General features: G+C 44.5%; 1 protein-coding gene across 8 annotated transcripts in view; it reads right to left on the reverse strand.

Annotated features, from left to right (window-relative positions):
* The window catches only part of fne (ELAV like RNA binding protein found in neurons), a 211,218-nt gene that overhangs the window by 120,411 nt on the left and 67,437 nt on the right, over nucleotides 1–23,370 (reverse strand). For all 8 annotated transcript variants that reach the window (XM_080265559.1, XM_080265546.1, XM_080265526.1 and 5 more), the window contains exon 2: nucleotides 20,331–20,563. In XM_080265559.1, the coding sequence (XP_080121685.1) occupies nucleotides 20,331–20,563 (233 nt within the window). The remainder of the gene's footprint in view (nucleotides 1–20,330; nucleotides 20,564–23,370) is intronic.

A 23,370-nucleotide genomic window follows, 5' to 3' on the forward strand; every position in this document is an offset into this window, starting at 1 on the left:
CCAACTCACCTTCTTCCCTTTCCCTTCATCACTAGCACTCCTTCCCCTCCCCTCCTCTCCCCACCTTCTCCCCTCCCCCTCCCCTCCCCACACACACACACGCAACCTCCCCATGAGCCTCCCCCCACCAATGACAGCCTACCAACTGACCATGACCCCAACCACCTCAGCCAATCACAGCACACGGCCATACTCCTGTCGATACTATACACACACACACACACACACACACACATACATACATACATACAGTACATACATACATCTACATATATATACTGTACATCCACATACATACATAAACACATCTACATACATACGTACGTAAATACATACATGGGAATATTATCTACACAGATATACACATACATACATACAACTAAACACACATACATACATGGGAATATTACCTACATATAGATAAATACACATACATACATACATCTCTACACATATATAGGGTACATACATGGGAATATTACATACACACAAAGAGATACACGCACCCATACATGGGGATATTACCTACATACACATCCATACATAGGGATTAAGTACACACACACACACTCATATACACACACACACACACATACATAGAGGAACATAACACCCACATTCACATACACATGAGTATTTACCGCTAAAACATACACACACTAGCATTACACGCACACAAACAAGCACATGCCAATTATGAATAAAACACACACACGTTATTGGTACACACACATGCAAACATAATAATCGGAGTGATATATTTTGATCGTGTTTATAAATGCATGACTATATCCAATAAATAAATCACACACACACACACACACTTCATCACAGCCATCAAAAATACATACATAAAAACACCATATCCACACACACACACACACACACACACACACACCCTTCATCATATCCATCAAAAATACATACATAAAAACACCATATCCACACACACACACACACACACACACACACACACACACACACACAAAATCATCCTTCATCTGTACAAAAAAAACATATATATACACACTCATACACACAAACCCCCCCACACCCACCACCATCCACCCCCCCACACCCACACACACACACGCACGCACGCAAATCCGATATACAGATCTGGTAATGTACACACACCGCGCTCTCTCAATCATCCTGCCTTTTAAGCAAATCCAGTACAATTATTCTGGCGGATTTGTGTGTGTGTGTGTGCGTGTGTGTGTGTGTGTGTGTGTGTGTGTGTGTGTGTGTGTGTGTGTGTGTGTGTGTGTGCGTGCGCGCGCATGCGCAGGTTCTGCTGTGTGTATGTATGCAGGTGTACAGGACTACATGGTAACAGGTGTACATGTAGGCCAGTATGTGCAAGTGCCGTACATTTTTACTCTCATGTGTAGATCTATGTATATATGATGTATGTGTACGGTGTACGTATGTATGATGTATATATTTATGTGGGTATGTATGTATGTTTGTGCGTTTATTACCTTAGAATGTATCTCTCTCTCTCTCTCTCTCTCTCTCTCTCTCTCTCAATTTGAGATATTTTTTTTTCCTAGTGCAAACAAGGGCAATCCACTAGGAGAGGCCAATCAGGGGAACTCCCCATCCACATGACTGGGTGGAGGCAGGGTGGAGGGGGAGGGAGGGAGGGAGGAAGGGTGCAGGGAGAGGGGGGAAGTGGGGAGGAAGGGGGGAGAAGTGGGGGAGGGAAATGTGGGGAGGAGAGAAGGGGAGAAGTGAGGAAGGGAAGTGGGGAGGCAGAGGTGGATTGAGGGACGGGGCAGGAAGAATTGATACATTAATACGAACGTGTGTGTGTGTGTGTGTGTGTGTGTGAGAGAGAGAGAGAGAGCGAGAGAGAGAGAGTGTAAAGTAATGAGGTGTACGGATAAAATGAATAGAAGATCTGACAGGAGGGATAAGATGGAGGGAATGGGGAGAATACTAGGGAAGGGGAGGAGGAAAGGGGGAGGAAGGGAGGGGAGGAGAAGGGAAGAGACAATAAGGAATGAGGAGAAGGGGGGTGTGAGGGAGGGGAACGAGAGGGGACGGGATGAAGGAATGGGGAGGAAGATTGGCAGGGGAAGAAAAGAGGGGAAAGGAGGAGGGAAGGAAACAAAGGAGTGGGGGAGAGGGGTGAAGGGTTGAGGGAGGTGAGGGGGTAGGGGGTGAAAGGATGGTGAGGGGAGGGGGAGAGGAGAGGGGTGAAGGGATGGGGAGGGGGAGAGGAGAGGGGTGAAGGGATGGGGAGGGGAGGGGGAGAGGGGTGAAGGGGGGGTGATCGTGACGCCACCCCCCCCCCCCTCAGTGACACACGGCGCCGGAGACTGGTCGATGAATGCCAGTTGTGGTTCTCGCTCACTCACAATTCCACTATCTCACAAATTCAATACCTCACTCACCCTATCTCACGAATTTACTATCTCACTGTCTCAAATTTACCAGCTCACTCTCTCACGAATTTACTCTCATATTCATTCACTCACTCTACCTCACAAAGTCACTATCACAAATTCAGTCTCACTCACTCTCTCACCATCTCACGAATTTACTGTCTCACTGTCTCAAATTTACCAACTCACTCTCTCAAATTCACCGTCTAACGAACTGACTCTCATATTCACTCACTCACTCTCTCTATCTCACAAATTCAGTATCTCTCACTCTCTCACAATCTCATAAACTTACTATCTCACTGTCTCAAATTTACCAACTCACTAACTCTAGAACTCACTCTCTCTCAAATACACTATCTCTAAAACTGACTCACTCACTCACTCTCTCACACCACGCCTCACTGCCTCGAACAAGGACTGACTCATGCACTTCTCGACTGACTCACTGATTCATGTCTGACTAACTAGATGACTCATTCCCTCCTACCCCATATAGTTACTGACTCACTGTTCTCTCTCTCTCTCTCTCTCTCTCTCTCTCTCTCTCTCTCTCTCTCTCACTGCTCACATAACCAAACTCTCATTCACTGCTCTCAATCTCTCTCTTATTCACTGGACACGTCACCCAACTCTCTCTCTCTCTCTCTTTCACTGCTTACATAACATAACTCTCTCTCTCTCTCATTCACTACTCACATACCATAACACAACTCTATCTCATTCACTGCTCACATAACCCAACTCTCTCTCTCTCTCTCTCTCTCTCTCTCTCTCTCTTCCAAAATTTCTCAGTAGACAGCAAGCATATACAAAAAACAGGACCTCGAGGTGAAGCTGTTGACTGACAAACTAACTGGAAAATAATTAACTGACAACACGCTCGACTGACTGGAAAGACTGACAGAATGGTTTTATGGAGAGGCAGTTTGGAGAAAGGGAGAGAGTGCTTGAAGGAGTGACAGTATGGAGGGAAGGATGGAAGGAAGGAAGGAAGGAAGGGAGGAAAACAGTGGGAAGCAAAACGGAAGGAAGGAAGGAAGGAAGGGAGGAAAACAGTGGGAAGCAAAACGGAAGGAAGGAAGGAAGGGAAGGATGGAAGGAAGGGAGGAAAACAGTGGGAAGCAAGACAGGAGGAGGGAAGGAAGGAAGGAAGGAAGGATGGAAGGAAGGAAGGAAGGATGGAAGGAAGGAAGGGAGGGAAGGAAGGAAGGAAGGGAGGGGGTAAACAGGGAAGAAAAGATGTGGGGGAGGGAAAGAGGGAAGGATGAAAGGAGGGAAGGAAAGAAAGAAGGATGGAAGGAAAGAAGGAAGGAAGCAATTTGAGAAAGGAAGGAAGGTAGGTAAGAAATGAAAGAAAGGAAGCAAGGAAGGTAAGAAATTATAGGAAGGAAGGAAGGAAGAAATGACAGGAAGGAAGGAAGGAAGGTAGGTAATATTTTAAAGGAAGGAATGAAGGAAGGCAACTATAAAAAAAAAAAATGAAAGAAGGAAAGAAGACAAAACCAAAATTACCAACATCATTTTTTCATGTAATTTCTCCCCTCATATTTATTCTCTCTCTCTCTCTCTCTCTCTCTCTCTCTCTCTCTCTCTCTCTCTCTATTGAGCGTTTTCTAAATCCTTTTCCCTTCCTTCCTTCAATATCCTTCTCTCCTTTAAATCCTTCCCTCCTTCTCTCCCTGATCCAATATTCTTTCTTTCTCTCTCTCTCTCTCTCTCTAACCTATTCGCCTTCGTTATTGCCTTTCCTTCGCCATTTTAGTCTCTTTCTCTCTCTCTCTCTCTCTCTCTCTCTCTCTCTCTCACCTATTCGTCTTTGTTACTGCTTTCCTTCTCCCTCCATTTCTTTCGTCTCTCTCTCTCTCTCTCTCTCTCTCTCTCTCTCTCTCTCTCTCTCTCACCTATTCGTCTTCGTTACTGCTTTCCTTCTCCCTCCATTTCTTTAGTCTCTCTCTCTCTCTCTTCGTTGTAGCTTTTCCTTCTCTCTCTAGTTTTACTCTCTCTCTCTCTCTCTAACTTCTCCTCCAACTCTCTCACCTATTCGTCTTCGTTACTGCTTTTCTTCTCCCTCCATTTCTTTAGTCTCTCTCTCTCTCTCTCTCTCTCTCTCTCTTTCGTTGTAGCTTTTCCTTCTCTCTCTAGTTTTACTCTCTCTCTCTCTCTAACTTCTCCTCCAACTCTCTCTCACTGCTTCCCCTGCCTCCTTCCAATCTCACTTTTATTCCTTCCTGTATCTACGACTTTCACGTTTTCTTTATTCACAATCTTTATTTTCTTTACCTCTCTCTCTCTCTCTCTCTCTCTCTCTCTCTCTTCTTTTTATCCCTTTTCTTTTCATTTCTTCTATCTTCGTCTTTTCCACTTCTCTCCTTCCTTCTCCTCCTCCTCCTCCTCTTTTCTTTCCTTCTCCTCTTCCTTTATTTCTTCCTTCCTCTCCTCCTCTCTTATTCTCTCCCTTTCTCTCTTTCCTTCTCCTCCTCTTCCACTCCTCTCCTTTATTCTCCTCCTCCTCCTTCCATTTCTTCTTCCAATTCTCCCCAACTCCTTCTCCCCTTTCCTCCTCTCTTTCTCTTCTCACCTCCTCTCTTTCCCTTCTCTCCTCCTCTCTTTCTCTTCTCACCTCCTCTCTTTCCCTTCTCTCCTCCTCTCTTTCTCTTCTCACCTCCTCTCTTTCCCTTCTCCTCCACTAGTTTCCTCTTCTCCCCTCCTCCCCTCTCTTTCCCTTCTCCTCTAGTTTCCTCTTCTCCCCTCCTCCCCTCTTTCCTCTCCCCTCTCCCCTCCCCGCTACGTGACTGTCCTTCCCCTCACTATCATTATTTCTTAAAAAAACCCTCAAGCAATCTCCCCTCCCTTCTTAATCAAGCCAATGGGGCCTCTCTCTCTCTCTCTCTCTCTCTCTCCACCGCATCCTTACTCTCACCATCATTTTTTCTCTTTCTTCTCTTCACCTCATCCTTCCTCTCATATTTGCTCTCTCTCTCTCTCTCTCTCTCTCTCCTTTCTCCACCCCATCCTTACTCTCACCATCATTTTTTCTCTCTCAATCTTCTCCACCCCATCCTTCCTTCCTCTCTCTCTCTCTCTCCACCACATCCTTACTCTCACCATCATTTTTTCTCTCTCAATCTTCTCCACCCCATCCTTCCTTCCTCTCTCTCTCTCTCTCCACCACATCCTTACTCTCACCATCATTTTTTCTCTCTCAATCTTCTCCACCCCATCCTTCCTCTCACACATTCTCTCTCTCTCTCTCTCTCTCTCCCTCCCTCCATCCTTCGATTAGTTTCATTTTATTGCTATTCCTTAACTCTCCATTTCACCAGTTTATTCTCTCTCTCTCTCTCTCTCTCTCCAGCTGAGCTCAATTCCTTTTCTTGCTCCAATTCTAATCTTCCATATTTTCCCCTCTCTCTCTCTCTCTCTCTCTCTCTCTCTCTCTCTCTCTCTCTCTCCCATCTTTCCAAGTCACAGTAAATCATCAGCGTACAATGTGGAGGGAAAAACAGGGAGCAGTAAATATTAGAGAGAGAGAGAGAGAGAGAGAGAGAGAGAGAATAAAACTGGTGACATGGTGAGTTAAGAGCAATAAAATGAAACTAAGAGAGAGAGAGAGAGAGAGAGAGTGTGTGTGTGTGTGTGTGTGTGTGTGTGTGTGTGTGTGTGTGTGTGTGTGTGTGTGTGTGTGTGTCTGCTAAAAAAAAAAAGAGGAAGAGATGATAAGAAGAGGACGAAAATGAAGATGAAGGAGAGAATGAAATATGGACGATGGATGGAAATGCGTGAGTGATGATAAGGAAGGGAGGGAGGGAGGGAAGAGGGAAGGAAGGAAGGAAGGAAGGGAGGGAAGAGGGAAGGAAGGAAGGAAGGCGAAAAAAAGGATGGAAGAAGTTAAGGAAGAGGAGGTAGATGGAAGGAGAAGGAAGGGAGGGAGGGAAGAGGGAAGGAAGGGAGGGAGGGAAGAGGGAAGGAAGGGAGGAAGGGAGGGAAGAGGGAAGGAGGGAAGGAAGAGGGAAGGAAGGCGAAAAAAAAGGATGGAAGAAGCTAAGGAAGAGGAGCGGACATGGAAGGAGGAGAGTAAGGAATGATGGAGAAAGTAGGAAGGGATAAGAAGGAAGGAAAGAAGGAAGGAAGGAAGGCAGGGAAATTAGGGAAGAGGTAAGGGAGGCAAGGAAGAAACAAAGGAAGAGAGACAATAAGGAATGATGGAGAGAAGAAAGGAATACGAAGGAAGGAAGGAAGGAAGGAAAAGGAGGGAGAAGACAGGAGGAGAGTAAGGAACGGTGTGGAAAGAATAAAGTTAATGGGGAGATGGAGGACAGGGGAAGGAAGGAAGAAAGGAAGGAGGGAAGGAAGGAAGGAGGGAAGGAAGGAAGGAATTAGGATAAGTATTAGACTGAAACAGACGAGAGAGAGAGAGAGAGAGAGAGAGAGCAATACGAGGAAAGTGTCTGTTTGTTCAAAAGTTGGTGTCTTGCAATTCCTTTGGTGCGGGTGATTCTCTCTCTCTCTCTCTCTCTCACTATTCCTTTATTTCCTCCAGTTCCATTTCCATCCCTAATTCTCTCTCTCTCTGTCACTCTTTAATTATTCCTTTATATTCTCCAGTTCCATTTCCTTTCCTAATCAACTCTCTCTCTCTCTCTCTCCTCTCTTTCTCTCGTTCATCATGCCTACATCTTTTTTTCAACCTCTCTCTCTCGTATATCATGCCTATCTCTCTCTCTCTTTTTTCTCACAAGCTCTCTCTTTTTCTCTCGTCCATCTTGCCTGTCTTTTTCTCATATAATCATAAGGTCTCTCTCTCTCTCTCTTTCACCATCATCATCACCCCTATCTTCTCATTTCCTCTCTCTCTCTTTCTCTCCTCACCATCATCATCACCCCTATCTTCTCAATTCATTTCCTTCTCTCTCTCTCATCATCATCATCACCCCTATCTTCTCATTTCCTCTCTCTCTCTTTCTCTCTCTCCTCACCATGATCATCACCCCTATCTTCTCAATTCATTTCCTCTCTCTCTCTCTCTCCTCACCATCATCATCACCCCTAACTTCTCAATTCATTTCCTCTCTCTCTCTCTCTCTCTCTCTCTCTCTCTCTCTTCTCACCATCATCATCATCACCCCTATCTTCTCAATTCATTTCCTTCTCTCTCTCTCTTTCTCACCATCATCATCATCACCCCTATCTTCTCAATTCATTTCCTTCTCTCTCACCATCATCATCATCACCCCTATCTTCTCAATTCATTTCCTCTCTCTCTCTCTCTCTCTCTCTTCTCACCATCATCATCATCACCCCTATCTTCTCAATTCATTTCCTTCTCTCTCTCTCTCACCATCATCATCACCCCTATCTTCTCAATTCATTTCCTTCTCTCTCTCTCTCTCTCTCTCTCTCTCTCTCTCTCTCACCATCATCATCACCCCTATCTTCTCAATTCATTTCCTCTCTCTCTCTCTCTCTCTCTCTCTCTCACACCAACATCATCACCCCTATCTTCTCATTTCCTCTCTCTCTCTCTCTCACCATCATCATCACCCCTATCTTCTCAATTCATTTCCTTCTCTCTCTCTCTCTCTCTCTCACCATCATCATCACCCCTATCTTCTCAATTCATTTCCTTCTCTCTCTCTCTCTCTCACCATCATCATCACCCCTATCTTCTCAATTCATTTCCTTCTCTCTCTCTCTCTCTCTCTCTCACCATCATCATCATCACCCCTATCTTCTCAATTCATTTTCCTTCTCTCTCTCTCTCACCATCATCATCACCCCTATCTTCTCAATTCATTTCCTTCTCTCTCTCTCTCTCTCTCTCTCACCATCATCACCCCTATCTTCCCAATTCATCCCTCCCCCTCTCTCACTCACCGGACACATGATCTTCCTCTCTCTCTCTCTCTCTCTCTCGCCATTTTCCTTGTGGCCTTTGGTTCTTTCTTCCTCAAAAAAAAAAAAAAAAATGCCCTCTCGTTTTCCTCTCTCTCTCTCTCTCCCTCTCTCACTGGACACATGATTGATAGACTGACACACACAAATCCACTCTCATTACTAGATTACCTGATTGACGTCCTCTAATTAACAGCATCATTAACGAAAAATTATTACCTGGGAAAAACACACACGAAAACACGAGAAAAAAAACGAAAAACTGACAAAACTCTCGCAAAAAGGAAAAAGGGTGTCCATAACAGGTGATATTTTACGTGACTAATACTACTGTTACTGTTGTTGTTATTATTATTATTATTATTTGTAGTAGTAGTAGTATTGTTATTATTATTATTATTATTAGTAGTAGTAGTAGTAGTAGTGGTGGTGGTGGTAGTAGTAGTAGTAGTAGTAGTAGTAGTAGTAGTAGTAGTAGCAGTATTTATTATTAGTAGTAGTAGTAGTACCGTTGTTATTATTATTATTATTATTATTATTATTATTAGTAGTAGTAGTAGTAGTAGTAGTAGTAGTAGTAGTGGTGGTGGTGGTGGTGGTGGTGGTGGTGGTGGTAGTAGTAGTAGTAGTAGTAGTAGTAGTGGTAGTGGTAGTAGTAGTAGTAGTAGTAGTAGTAGTAGTAGTAGTAGTAGCAGTAGCAGTATTTATTATTATTATTAATAGTAGTACTGTTGTTATTATTATTATTATTATTAGTAGTAGTAGTAGTAGTAGTAGTAGTAGCAGCAGTAATAATAATAATAATAATATTAATTATATTAATAATAATAATAATAATAATAATAATAGTGGTGGTGGTGGTAGTAGTAGTAATAATAATAAATTATTATTATTATTACTACTACTACTACTACTACTACAGGCCCCGAATCGCACCAGCCGCGAGCCGATACATATCTAGCGCGGCTCGGAGTATGACCTTGACCTTGACCTACTTTCACCGATTTCGAACTCATAGATTTTTATCCCCACTACACACCTGTAGAGTTTTGTGATGATATCTTGAGCGGTTGCGAAGTTATCGTGCTCACACTCACTCACACACACACACACACACACAAACAAACACACACACACACATTGAAAAAAACCAGCATCACTATAGCTGCTGGTTATCATCATTATCATCACTATCATTATTATCATCATCATCACTACCGTCTTCATCACCACCATCATCATACACATAAACACTCATACTCTCTCTCTCTCTCACATACATGGACACACATAATCTCTCTTCCTATCTCTCTCACACACGCACATCCATATTTCTACCACACAAACACACACACACACTCCTACTTTCTTTCTCTCATACACACACACACACACACACTCGTGCTCTCTCTCTCTCTCTCACACACACACACAAACTCATACTCTCTTTCACATATACAAACCCTCTTACTCTCTCTCTCTCTCTCTCATACACACAGGGGTGAGTGAGTGTAGGATGACAAATGCGAGGCGGCGGATGTCAAGGCAGTCAACGGTTAATTCACTGACTGTCACCGCTGTCACACCTCCCTCACACACACACACACACACACACACACACACACACACTTGTAATCTCTCTTTCAGACACACACACACACACTTGTACTCTCTTTTTCACACACACACACACACACACTTGTACTCTTTCACGCACGCACACACACACACACACACACTTGTACTCTCTTTCACACACACACACACACACACACACACACAGCCATACATAAATATACAGACATGTTACGTATTCATATAGAGGTGGACGGAGGAAAGAAAAAATGAAATGATGAAGGTGGGGAGAGAGAGAGAGAGGGGGGAGAAGGGAGAAAAATGGAGGAAGAGAGGAGGTTGACGAAGAGAAAAAGGAGGGAAGGAGGGAGGGAAGAGATAGAGAAAAAAGGAGGAAAGGAGAGAAAACTGGAAGAAGGAAGAGAAAGGAGGGAGGATGGGAGGGAGAAGGTTGACAAAAAGGAGGAAGAGAACAGAGGGAGAAAAAGGGAGGATGGGAGAGAACACTGGGAGAATGGAGGGAGGAAGGGAGAGTACGGAGGAGCATGTGGTGTGGAGGGAGGAAAGCGGCTTAGGGAGATAGGGAGGAAAGGCGGAGGAAGCGATTAGTGGGATGAGGCAAGGAGGAAGGGAGGGATTAGGGGAGGGAGGAAAGGAAGGAGGAAGGGAGGAAAGGAGGGAAGAAGGGAGGACGAGAGGAGAGAAGAGAAATAGAGGGAGGGGAGAGATTAGGAGGAGGGAGGGAGGGATGAAGAGAGGGAGGGATGAAGAGAGGGATGGATGGATGGAGGAAGGAAGAGATTGAGGGATGAAGAGAGGAAAGGAGTAGGGGAGAAAAGGAGAGAGGGGAGAGAGGTTAGGGGAAGGAGGGAGGGATGAAGAGAGAGAGAGAGGGATGGAAGGAGGAGAGGAGATATAGAGGGCGGAAGGGAGAGATGGAGGGAAGAGAGGAAGGGAGAAAAGGAGAAAAAGAGGGAGGGAAGAGATTAGGGGAAGGAGAGAGGGGTGAAGGGAGAGAAGAAGAGAGATGGAGGGAGGAAGAGAGGAAGGGAGAAGAGGAGAAAAAGAGGGAGGGGAGGGATTAGGGAATGGAGAAAGGGAGGGATGGAGATAGTCAGGGGGAGATGGAGAGGAAGGGAGGAGAAAAGAAAGGAGGGGAGGGATTAGTGGAGGAAGGGAGGAATGGAGATTGAAAGGAAAGGAGAGAGAGAGAGAGAGAGAGAAGGGAATGAGAGGATGCTGATAAGCAGGAGGGAGGGAGGGGTCAAGGGGAGGGAGGGGGTGGGGGAGAAAAGGAGGGGAAGTCAGGGAGAGAAAGGGAGAAGACGTCACGAAGGGAGAGAGGGAGGGAGGGAGACAAAGGGGTGAGGGAGATCTAAAAGGGCAGGGAAGACGTAGAGAGAGGGGGGGGTGGGGGGAGGAAGAACTGGGAAGGGGTGAGGTAAAAAAAAAAAAGGGTAAAAGATAAAGAAATGTGAGAGGAGAGGGGAGGGGAGGGGAGGGGAGGGGAGGGGAGGGGAGGGGAGGGGAGGGGAGGGGAGAGGGAGTGAGTGGGAGGAGGGTGACAGGAGGGAGATAGAGGGGAAGCAATGAGAGGTGAGAGATAAAGAAGGAGGTAGGGAAAGGGGGAGGGAGGTAAGGAAAGGGGGAGGGAGGTAGGGAAAGGAGGAGGGAGGTAGGGAAAGGGGGAGGGAGGCAGAGAAGACGAGGGGTGAAGGAATGAGAGGACGGGGAGGGGAGGGGGGAATAGAGGAGGGGAGGGGAAGGCGAATAGAGATGTGGGGAAGGGGGAAAGGGGAACAGAGAAGAGGGGTAGGTGGAAGAGAGGAGGGGGGGGGAGGAAGGCGAAATAGAGGAGGGGAGGGGAAGGGGAATAGAGAAGTGGGGAAGGGAATAGAGAAGAGGGGAAGGGGGGAACAGAGGGGGTAGGGGAGAGATGTAAGGAGGGAGAAGGGGAGGGGCGTAAGGAGGGAGAGGGAGGGGGGAGGAGGGTTAAGAGGGAGTATACGCCACGACAAGCCAGTCCATTGGTCGATGGTGGATCAATTCTTACACAAAGGAGGAGGAGGAGGAGGAGGAGGAGGAGGAGGAGGAGGAGGAGGAATAAGGGGGGAGGAAAGGGGAGGAGAGGGGTGGGCATGAGGAGGAGGCGGAGGCACGGTGGGGGAAACCGCTGAAGAAAGTGTGAATGGACGAAGGGAAAAGCAAACGAGGAAAAAAATGTAAGCAAAAAGCAAACACTGATGTAGAAAGTAACAGGAGGAGGAGGAGGAGGAGGAGGAGGAGGGAAGAGAAGAAGACAGAGATTAAAATGATGAAGACGAGGAAGATGCAGAAGGAAAAAGGGAGGAGGAAGAAAATGGTGAGGAGAAACACACACACGCGCGCGCACACACACACACACACACCATGTACAAATATAGTGCAGGTTTCAATCGCACGGTATGCAGCCCCAAAATCTATTATAACACTCAAGGCTAGGAAGAAAAAAATGATCTGAATTGTGTGTGTGTGTGTGTGTGTGTGTGTGTGTGTGTGTGTGTGTGTGTGTGTGTGTGTGTGTGTGTGCGTGTATGAATATCTATGTGCGTATGTATGTGTGTGCGTATATGAACGAAACTATCTCTATGTGCGTATGTGTATGCATGTATGAATGTATAAGTGCGTATGTATGTTTGTGTGCGTGTATGAATGGATGTATACCTATGTGCGTATGTGTATGTATATGCTTGTACCCAGCACTTTAGGCAAGTGACCAGTCGCTTTTCCCTGAGAGGCATTGTATCATCAACAAACCATCCCACTAAAACAGTCTTGCGCGCTCCTGGCCTTAGGTTCCTTCTTCCTTGCATAATAAAAGTAGTTGCACATCGTCTTCAAGCGCCTAACCACACTGAACCACCAGGCGCCTGTCTAGCAGCGCGGTTACATACAGTATACTAATACCTATACGGATAAACCACAAGAGAAAAGGAAACACGACATACCCCAAATGCTTTCGTGTATATCAGCCTATCTACGAAACGCGTGTAATTAAGCGACTTATTCTCCATTCTATCTCTCTCTCTCTCCCAACACACACACACACACACACACACACACACACACACACACACACACACACACGTCCTCAAAACAAAAATGAAGTTTACATAAATAATAACTTGACCTTATGGCTGAGAGAGAGAGAGAGAGAGAGAGAGAGAGAGAGAGAGAGAGAGAGAGAGAGAGGAATAGCGAAAAAGGTGAGGAAAGGGTATGCAGATTAATAGATAGACAGATAGCTTAATAGAAAGATAGAGGGGGCGGGGTGAAAGGGAGAGAGGGGGAAGAAAGGAGAGTAAAGAAAGGGAGGAAGGGAGGGAGGGGGAGGAAGAATGAGAATGAGACGAGGGAGGGAAAGCGGAATATCAAGAAAAGGAAGGGGAGGGGAGGGGAAGAGAAGGGAGGGAAGAGAAGGGAGGGGAGGAGAGGGGAGGGAGGAGAAGGGAGGGGAGGGGAGGGGAGAGAAGGGAGGGGAGGGGAGGGGAGGGGAGAATGGAATGGAAGGACGGAGAAAAGCAGGGAGGGAGGAATGAAGCGATAGGGGAGGGAGAAGATTGGAAAGGAGTAGGGAGGGAGAAGATTGGAAAGGAGTAGGGAGAAGAAGACAATAACGGGAGGGAGAAGGAAGGGAGATAAAGGGGAGGGAGAAGGAGGGAAGGGAGAAGAGAAGAAAGATCGATATCCGTCTATTGCGCCCAGCTGGTGCTTTCCCTCCCTCCCTCCCTGCCAAAATTCTCTCCCTCTCTCCCTCCCTCATTTGTCTCTCTCTCTCTCTCTTTCCATCTCTCCCTCCCTCAACTCTCTCTCTCTCTCTCTCCTCCTACCTCTCAATCTCACTCCACTACCACAACCACCATCCCAAACAACCACTATCCAACCTTACCAACATTTAACCACCCCTACCACAATCGCCTCAAAGACAACCACAACTACCACAATCCGTTTGTCACCATCTCAACCAACCACAACAAAGAAAACGGACAATCTACCACCATCCCTACCTACCACAACTACCACCATCCCTCATACCACAATCCACACACCACCATCACATCAACCCACCCACCAAACATCCTTCCCTACCACAACTACCACAATCCCCCCAACCACCATCCTACCCTACCACAACTACCACCATCCCTCCTACCACAACTACCACCATCCCTCCTACCACAACTACCACCATCGGCCAACCAACATCGGTGATTAAGAACAGTGGTATAAGGTTTTAATTGCCCAGGTGTGGTAACAATGGAAGGTGACTGATGGTGGTGATTGTGGTAGAGAGAGAGAGAGAGAGAGAGAGAGAGAGAGAGAGAGATGAAGTGTTATCAATACGTATTCACATTCAGTGATGCTGGTACCTCTCTCTCTCTCTCTCTCTCTCTTACGGCCTTCCATATCTCCTTCTTTCCTCTTCCTTCTCTCTCTTCTTACGACCTTTCACCTTTCTCTCTCTTCTCTTTTTTTCCCTCTTTTCCTCTCTCCATTTCAAATATTTCCTTTCTCACCTACGTCCTTCCATCACCCTCCTACCTTCTTTTCCCTCCCTCCCTTCTTCTCTCCTTCTTCACTCCCTCTCTTCCATTTTCTCCCTCCCTTTCTCTCCTCTCCCCTCACTCCCTCCCTTCTCCTCTCCCGTCTGAACTTCCTTTCCTTCTTCTTCCCTTTCATTCTCTTCCTCCCTTACCCCCACCCTTCCCTTCTCTCCCCTCCCTTTCTTCCATTCTCTCCCTCCCTTTCTCCCACCTTTCTCTCCTCTCCCTTAATTACCGTCCTCCTTAATTTTCCTCCCTTTTCCATCTCTCTCTCCCTCTCTTCGTCTATTTCCATCCCCCACCCTTCTCCCCTCTCTTCTCTCTCTCTCTCCATTTCCCCCCCCCTCTCTTTCTATCTCTCCATTTCTATCTCCCTCCCTTCTCTCCCTCCTTTCCTCCTTCTCTCCCTCCCTCCCTCCATTCAGAGTGTGGTTACCCGCTACGAAAATCCGTTCTAAATTGGACGTCTGGACAAAACAGGCTGCAAATGTGATGTAGGAGAGAGAGAGAGAGAGAGAGAGAGAGAGAGAGAGATGATAATGGATGAATTACAGACTGAGATATAGATAGATAGATAGAGAGAGAGAGAGAGAGAAAGAGAGAGAGAGAGAAACGCTGATAATGGATGAATTAGATATAAATAGATTGAGATGATATATGAGAGAGAGAGAGAGAGAGAGAGAGAGAGAGAGAGAGAGAGGATAATGGATGAATTAGATATAAATATACTGAGAGAGAGAGAGAGAGAGAGAGTTTAGAGGCGAGTAAATGGGGAGGAAAGAGAGAGGAAGAGAGGAGGAAGCGAAAATGGGAGGAAAAAGAGGAGACAGGGACAAATGAAGGGAAGTGGAGGGAAAAAGAGGAGGAGATAAATCAGCCGAGAGTGAGAGAGAGAGAGAGAGAGAGAGAGAGAGAGAGAGAGCATGGTTGTAAGAATGGAAGGAGGGAGGGAGAGGGCGGTAGTGGAGGACAAGGAGGGAGGGATAGAGAGAGAGAGAGAGAGAGAGAGAGAGAGAGAGAGAGGAACACAGCGATCGATAACCCCCCCTCCTTCTCTCCCTACTCCCCTCCCTCCCTCCTTTCCTCTTACACTCCCTCCCCTTTCACCACTCTCCCTCCCTTCCTCCCTCGCAACCTTCACCCTCCTCCCTCACAACCTTCTCTCTCTCTCTCTCCATAGCTTCTGCCTGTCCCTCCCTCCCTCCTTCTCCCTTCATATCTACCCCTAATCCCTCTCTCCCTTCCTCCCTTGTTTCTCTCCCTCCCTTCAACAATCTCTCTCTCTCTCTCTCTCTCTCTCTCTCTCTCTCGTATTCTACTTCCCTCCCTTCCTCTCCTTTCTTCCCTCTCTCCTTCCATCCTCCCCTCCCACTCTCCTTCCTTCCTTCTCTCTCTTCTGTCCTTCCTTCCCTCCCCTTCTTCTCTCCTTCCTTCCTTCTCTCCCTCCCTCTTCTCTCCTTTCTTCCCTCCCTCCCTTTTCTGTCCCTCCTTAAATCCCTCCCCTTCTCTCTTTCCTTCCCTCCCTCCCTCTCTCGTTTCTTCCTTCCTTTTCTTCTCTCCTTCTATTCCTTCCTTCCCCCTCCTTCTTCTATCCCTCCTTCCCTCCCTCTTCTTCCTTCCATCCCTTCCCTTCTCTCTTCCCCTCCCTCTCTCATTCCTTCCTTTCCTTCCCTCTCCTCCTCTCCCTCTCTCTTTCCTTCCCTCCCTCTCCCTTCCTTCCCTCCTTCCTTCTCAAGATGGACGCCTCGGTGCCACACAGGCCTGGCGTAATTACAATTTCCTCTCTCTCTCTCTCTCTCTCCCTCCCTCTACTCTCTCTGCTCTCCTTTCTCTCTCTCCTCCTCCTCTACCTGTCTCCTTCTCTTTACTCTCTCTGCTCTCCCTCTCCTCTCCTTCCTCCCTTCTCTCTCTCTCTCTCTCTCTCTCTCTCTCTCTCTCTCTCTCTCTCTTTGTTAATATTAAAAACTGATCTATGTAACTCTCTCTCTCTCTCTCTCTCTCTCTCTCTCTCTCTCAACTTCTCCATTTACGAGACATCATTATTTCTGGTTATATCCATTTTATCTATCGACCCTCATAGCCATTTATCTATCGAGCAGCTATTATCACACCGTGGCTATCCTTCTATCTATCAATTCTATCTATCTATCTCCCTTGTGGCCATCCATCTATCTATCGAATATACCCATATCACCGTACTTGTTTTCCTATCACTTCTATCTATCTATCGAGTCCTTATCCATATCACTTACCGTATCTATCTATCTATCACTTCTATCTATCTTTCCTCCAGCAGTCTATCTATTAACACAGTAAACATCCCATTCTTCTATCACCCCTTGCCTCTATCTACTTACCGTATTATCTATCAGTTCTATCTACTCATCCCCTTTGTCTATCAGGTAAAAACATCACTTCTATCTATCGCCCTTCTATCTATCAAGTCATCGTAAACAGCACATCTCACTCTTCTATCTATCGATGTTATATCTATCAATCTATCTACTTATTAACACAGCACATCTCACTCTTCTATCTATCACCCTTCTATCTATCAATCTATCTACTTATTAATAGCACATCACTCTTCTATCTATCACCCTTCTATCTATCAGTCTATCTACTCAAACACAGCACACAATGTTAATATAATACACACCTTTATCACCATCACACAAAAGCAACAAAAATAATAATAATAATAATAATAATAATAATAATAATAATAATAATAATGATAATAATAATAATGATAATAATAATAATAATAATAATAATAATAATAATACACAAACTCACACTCCACTTACCTCTCCATTATTCATTTTTTTAACAAGGGCGAGACGAAAAAATTATGGGATTTAGTGATAAAAAAAAACAATAAATGAGAGGGATAAATCAAATAAACAGAGCGAAATATGAATAAATAGCAAGATAATGGGTGTTACGTACGCAAAAAAAAAAAAAATAAAGCGAAATAAATAAGAATAAATAGCAAGTTAATGGGTGTTACGTACGCAAAAAAAAGAAATAAAGCGAAATAAATAAGAATAAATAGCAAGTTAATGGGTGTTACGTACGCAAAAAGAAATAAAGCGAAATAAATAAGAATAAATAGCAAGATAATGGGTGTTACGTAATGCAAAAAAAAACAGTGAGGCATAAATCAAATAAACAAAGCGAAATAAGAATAAATAGCAAGATAATGGGTGTTACGTAAAGCAAAAAAAAAAGAATAAAGCGACATAAATGAGGATAAATAGCAAGATAATGGGTGTTACGCAAAAAAAAATAAAAAAAAAAAATAATAAAGCGACGAGAATAAATAGGAAGAGAATGGGTGTTACGTAAAGCAAAAAAAGAAAAAAAAAAAGAAAGCGACATAAATGAGGATAAACAGCAAGATAATGGGTGTTACGAAAAAAAAAAGCAATTAGGAATAAAGCGACATAAATAAGAATAAATAGGAAGATGGTGGGTGTTACGTAAGGCAAGAAAAACAATGAGGAATAAATCAAATAAACAAAGCGACATAAACAAGGATAAATCGGAAGGCAAAGGGTGTTACGGAGAGCATGATAACTACACTCCTTTCACCTTAACTTGGCCCAGACTCGCTCACTTGCTGCTTTAACGGTACAAAATAATGCATCCTCTTCCAGTGCACTTCTTCGTGACTAGCATCCTATGGAGAGGTGGCAATTTTGGGCCAAGTTAAGGGGAAAGGAGTATAGTGACAGTGAAAGTTAAGAATAGATATAACTGGAGTAGATAGAAATAGATATAACGGGTAGATGAATATAACTGGGGTAGATAAAAATAAATATAACGGGTAGATAGAAACAGATATAACTGGAGTAGATAAAAAAATATAACTGGGGTAGATAAAAATAAATATAATTGGAGTAGATAAAAATATAACTGAGGTAGATAAAAAAATATAACGGGTAGATAAAAAAATATAACTGGGGTAGATAAAAAAATATAACGGGTAGATAAAAAAATATAACTGGGGTAGATAAAAAAATATAACGGGTAGATAAAAAAATATAACTGGGGTAGATAAAATATAACTGGGGTAGATAAAATAAATATAACTGGGGTAGATAAAAAAAATATAACGGGTAGATAAAAAAATATAACTGGGGTAGATAAAATATAACTGGGGAAGATAAAATATAACTGGGGTAGATAAAAATATATATAACTGGGGTAGATAGAAATAGATATAATTGGAGTAGATAAAAATATAACTGGGGTAGATAGAAATAGATATAACGAGTAGATAAAAATAAATATTACTGGGGTAGATAAAAATATAACTGGGGTAGATAAAATATAACTGGATAAAATAACTGCGAATAACTAAGAATAAATGATAAAGGGGAGTAATTAAGGACGATATTGAAAGTAAATGAGCGAGATGAAGAAGACCGAGACTAAATAGCAAACAGCCGGGTGATAAGGGCAAGCCATAGAGATAATTAGGCGATAAATGAAAGATAATTAGAGATAAAAAAGTTAATTAATAGGCAATAAAGGAAATGCAGATAATTAACCCTTTCTCTAATTAGTCTGAAAGAAAATAGGAACAAAAGTGAGAGAGAGAGAGAGAGAGAGAGAGAGAGAGAGAGAGAGAGAGAATTACTGAAGAAAAGTCTGAAGGTATGAATAATGATAAAATTAGAGAAAGAGAGAGAGAGAGAGAGAGAGAGAGAGAGAGAGAGAGAGAGAGAGAGAGAGAGAGAGAGAATTTAGAGCTAGCTTTAGAGAGAGGGGGAACTGCCAGCGTAACCAAACTAATCCGTAAGCAGGGAAACGATGGGATTAATCTCGGGCGCTTGAATAATGAAAGAAAATAGAGTAAGTGAGAGAGTTAGAGCGAGTGTGAGAGTTAGAGCGCGTGAGAGAGTTAGAGCGAGTGAGAGAGTTAGAGCGAGTGAGGGAGTTAGAGTGAGTGAGAGTTAGAGTAAGTGAGTTAGAGCGAGTGAGAGTTAGAGTGAGTGAGAGAGTTAGAGCGAGTGAGAGCAAATTAAAGCGAGTTCTAAAGTGAGCGAGGCTGAGCGAGTGGGGCGAAAACCAGACGGACTGATGCGAAAGTGTAAATACGGCTAAAGCAAATTCTAGAGCAAATTAAAGCTAGCTCTAGAGAAAATTGGAGAGAATTAGAGCCAGACCTAACCCTTAACCCTTCCCTTAAAAAAATGATAAATAAAATAAAAAGGAAGAAAAGTCGAATTAAGCAAGAGAGAAAGCTGGTGAGGTACTGTGAGAGAAAGTGAGCAAATTAAAGATAGACATTAGAGAGAGTTAGGGGCAAAAAGGGAACCCGTAACCTCAGAAGGAAAATAAAAGCCAGTAAAGGGGAGGGGGAGTGAGTGAGCAAATTATAAAGACAAAGTAAGCAAATGAGAGAAAGTGAGCAAATTAAAGATAGACATTAGAGAGAGTTAGGGGGCAAAAAGTGACTTGTAACCTACGAAGAAAATATGTAAAAGGTGAAGAGAAGGGAGAAAGCAAAATGGGAGGGAGAAACCAATTTAGAGACAAAGTAAGCAAATTAAAGAAAGTGAGCAAATTAAAGATAGACATTAGAGAGAGTTAGAGGGCAAGAAAAAACTGACCTGTAACCTACGAAAAAAAAAAAAAGTGAAGAGAGAAAGCAAAATATAGACAAAGCAAGCAAATTAAAGAAAGTGAGCAAATTAAAGATAGACATTAGAGAGAGTTAGAGGGCAAGAAAAAACTGACCTGTAACCTACGAAAAAAAAAAAAAAAGTGAAGAGAAGGGAGAAAGCACAATATAGACAAAGCAAGCAAATGAGAGAAAGTGAGCAAATGAAAGATAGACATTAGAGCGAGTTAGGGGGCAAAAAAAACTGACCTGTGACCTTATCCCGGATGAGTTTACAGGACTCCAGTTCGCCTATAGAGGAGAAGAGTGACCTAATCTCCTCCTGGGTCATGTTTTGCGGGAGGTAATTGACGATCAGGTTGGTTTTCGACTCTTCAATGTGCCCGCTCTGGGAGGAGTTGGAGGAAGTGGTGCCGTTCTGCGTGCAAGAATCCATCCCGTTCATCATTCCGGACACCCACGACGCCACGTTCACTTTGAAGCTGTAAGGAGAAGAACGTGAGGGTCAGAGAACGTACAGGAAAAGAGAATCAGCAGTGCACATCTTTTTCATCAACTGCACACTTTCCTTCATCACGTATTCGTTCTTTCCGTTCATCATTCCGGACACCCACACGCCACGTTCACTTTGAAGCTGTAAGAAGAACGTGAGGGTCAGAGAACGTACAGGAAAAAAAAAAACTCTATTATTATTATTATCAAAATCACTCGCACGCTTTCTTTCATGTATTCGTTCTCTCCGTTCATCATTCCGGACACCCACACGTCACGTTCACTCTGAAGCTGCCAGAAGAACGTGAGGGTCAGAGAACGTACAGGAAAAAAAACTGTCATTATTATTATTATTATTATCAAAATCACTCGGGCACTTTCTTTCATGCATTCGTTCTTTTCGTTCATAGGATACCCACACGCCACGTTCACTTTCAAGCTGTAAGGAGAAGAACGTGAGGTAGAACGTAAGGATAAAGATCATCAACAGTATCATCATCAATAATATTATCATCATCATTACAGCTGGCATCACCGTGAGCATAGAATTTTGTGATTTCTTTTCTTCATCATCACCACCTCCATCATCATCACCACCACCACCACCACCACCATCACCAGCACCACCACCATCATCATCACCACCACCACCACCACCACCATCACCACCACCACCATCATCATCATCATCACCACCACCATCATCATCACCACCACCACCATCATCATCACCACCACCACTATCATCATCATCATCATTATCATCTTCACCACCACCACCACTACCACCACAATAACGACCCTTCCTCACAAAAACATTCTATCAATCTATCTATCTATCGATCTCCTGGGAACACTATCTATCTATCTATCGCCATAAAAACCCCACGTACAATATCAACTGAGGAAGAAATTATTATTATTATTATTATTATTATGTGTAGCTACAGACTGATATGTTTGTCATTGTACATATCATTACCTTGCTTTCGCTGAGAGAGAGAGAGAGAGAGAGAGAGAGAGAGAGAGAGAGAGAGAGAGAGAGAGAGATGCCAGAAATTTCTATCGATTATATTTTTTATGTAACGTGAGCCTCCCTAATTATTATTTTTTATTTCTAAATATAATAAATGTCATCCTCTTGATAAATGTGAGGGAGGGAGGGAGGGAGGGAGGGGAGGAAAAAATATAGAAATGAGAGAGAGAGAGAGAGAGAGAGAATGAAAATAAAAAGGGGAGGGGACATTAGAAAAGAGAGAGAGAGAGAGAGAGAATGAAAATAAAAAGGGGAGGGGACATTAGAAAAGAGGGAGAGAGAGAGAGAGAGAGAGAGAGAGAATGAAAATAACAAAAAGGGGAGGGGACATTAGGAGAGAGAGAGAGAGAGAGAGAGAGAGAGAGAACGTAACAAAGCGAGAGTGTCCAATGTTTTATTTTATTTTTTTAATTTCCCTTCCATGGTGCATATTCTCCCTAACACCTTTTCTTAAGCGAATTATTTTGTTTATTACACCTTACAGACCGCTTCCACTATCGCCATATTCTCTTCCCCTCCCCCGCTCTCTTTCCCCCTCTCCTCAACTCTCTCCTCCACTCTCTCTTACCCTTGAACCTTTCCTCCCTCCCTATCTCTCAGTCTTCCCCTCCTCTCTCTCCCTGTCTCCCCTTCCACCTCCCATTCCTATGACTCGCCTCCCCCTTGAACTCAATCCCCCCTTTCTCTCCTCTCTCTCTCCCTCCCTTTCTCCCCCAACTCCCTCCTCCCCTCTCCCTCTCAACCCACTCCACTTCAACTACCCCCTTGTTTCCTCTCCTCTCCCCCTCTTACTCCCTCCCCCCCTCTTCCTATTCCCTTCCCTCCCCTTCCCCTTATTCTCTTCACTCCCTCCCCCCTCCTCCCCTTCTCTCCCCGTCTTCCCTCACCTCCCCCCTCTCCACCTTTTCTTCACTCCCCCCCTCTCCACCTTTTCTTCACTCCCCCCCTCCACCTCTTCCCTCCTCTCCCATCTCCCGGTCTTCCCTCATTTTACCTCTCCCCATCTCACTCCCTCCCTCCTCTCCATTCCCTTCCCTCCCTCTCCCCACTCACTCCCACCTCCTCATCTGCTCTTCACTCCCTCCCACCTCCCCCCTTCTCTCCACTCCCTCCCTTTCTTTCCTCCCTCCCTCCCCACTCCCCCTCATCCCTCCCTCCCTCCCCACTCCCCTCCACCTCCTAATTAACACAGACTCTAGTTGTACCTCCCCTGGCAATTATTGATAAGGCGCTGCCACTCACGCACACGCAAGCGCACACACACGCAAAATTGGGGCATACACGCAGATGACCATGATACGCACACAAAGACACGCAGACACGCACACATATATCCAACAACAACACACACACACACACACACACACACACACACATACACTATCTCTCCCTCCCTCCCCCCCCTCTCTCTCACTTTGAAACCCTGAAAACTCACACTCGCTCAAACTCACGCACAAACTTTCATGTACTCTCTCTCTCTCTCTCTCTCACACACACACACACACACACACACACACACACACCTCCCATACTGCCTACGTAATCACACGAAGGAAAAATCTACATTCTCTCTCTCTCCTTTCCCTTGTACAGACAACTAATTATACAAACATACAATTCTCTCTCTCTCTCTCTCTCTCTCCTTGACCCACCTCAGTTACACTACATCGATATTCAAACACATACATCCCCCTTCTCTCTCTCTCTTTCTCTCAGTGAGCAAACAAGTCGGGACGTGAGACAGGAAGAGATGTTAGAGTC

The sequence above is a fragment of the Coenobita brevimanus genome, chromosome 2 (genome assembly GCF_032717465.1).
Source record: "Coenobita brevimanus isolate Jiangsu-jjx chromosome 2, ASM3271746v2, whole genome shotgun sequence".
Taxonomy (NCBI): Eukaryota; Metazoa; Arthropoda; class Malacostraca; order Decapoda; family Coenobitidae; genus Coenobita; species Coenobita brevimanus.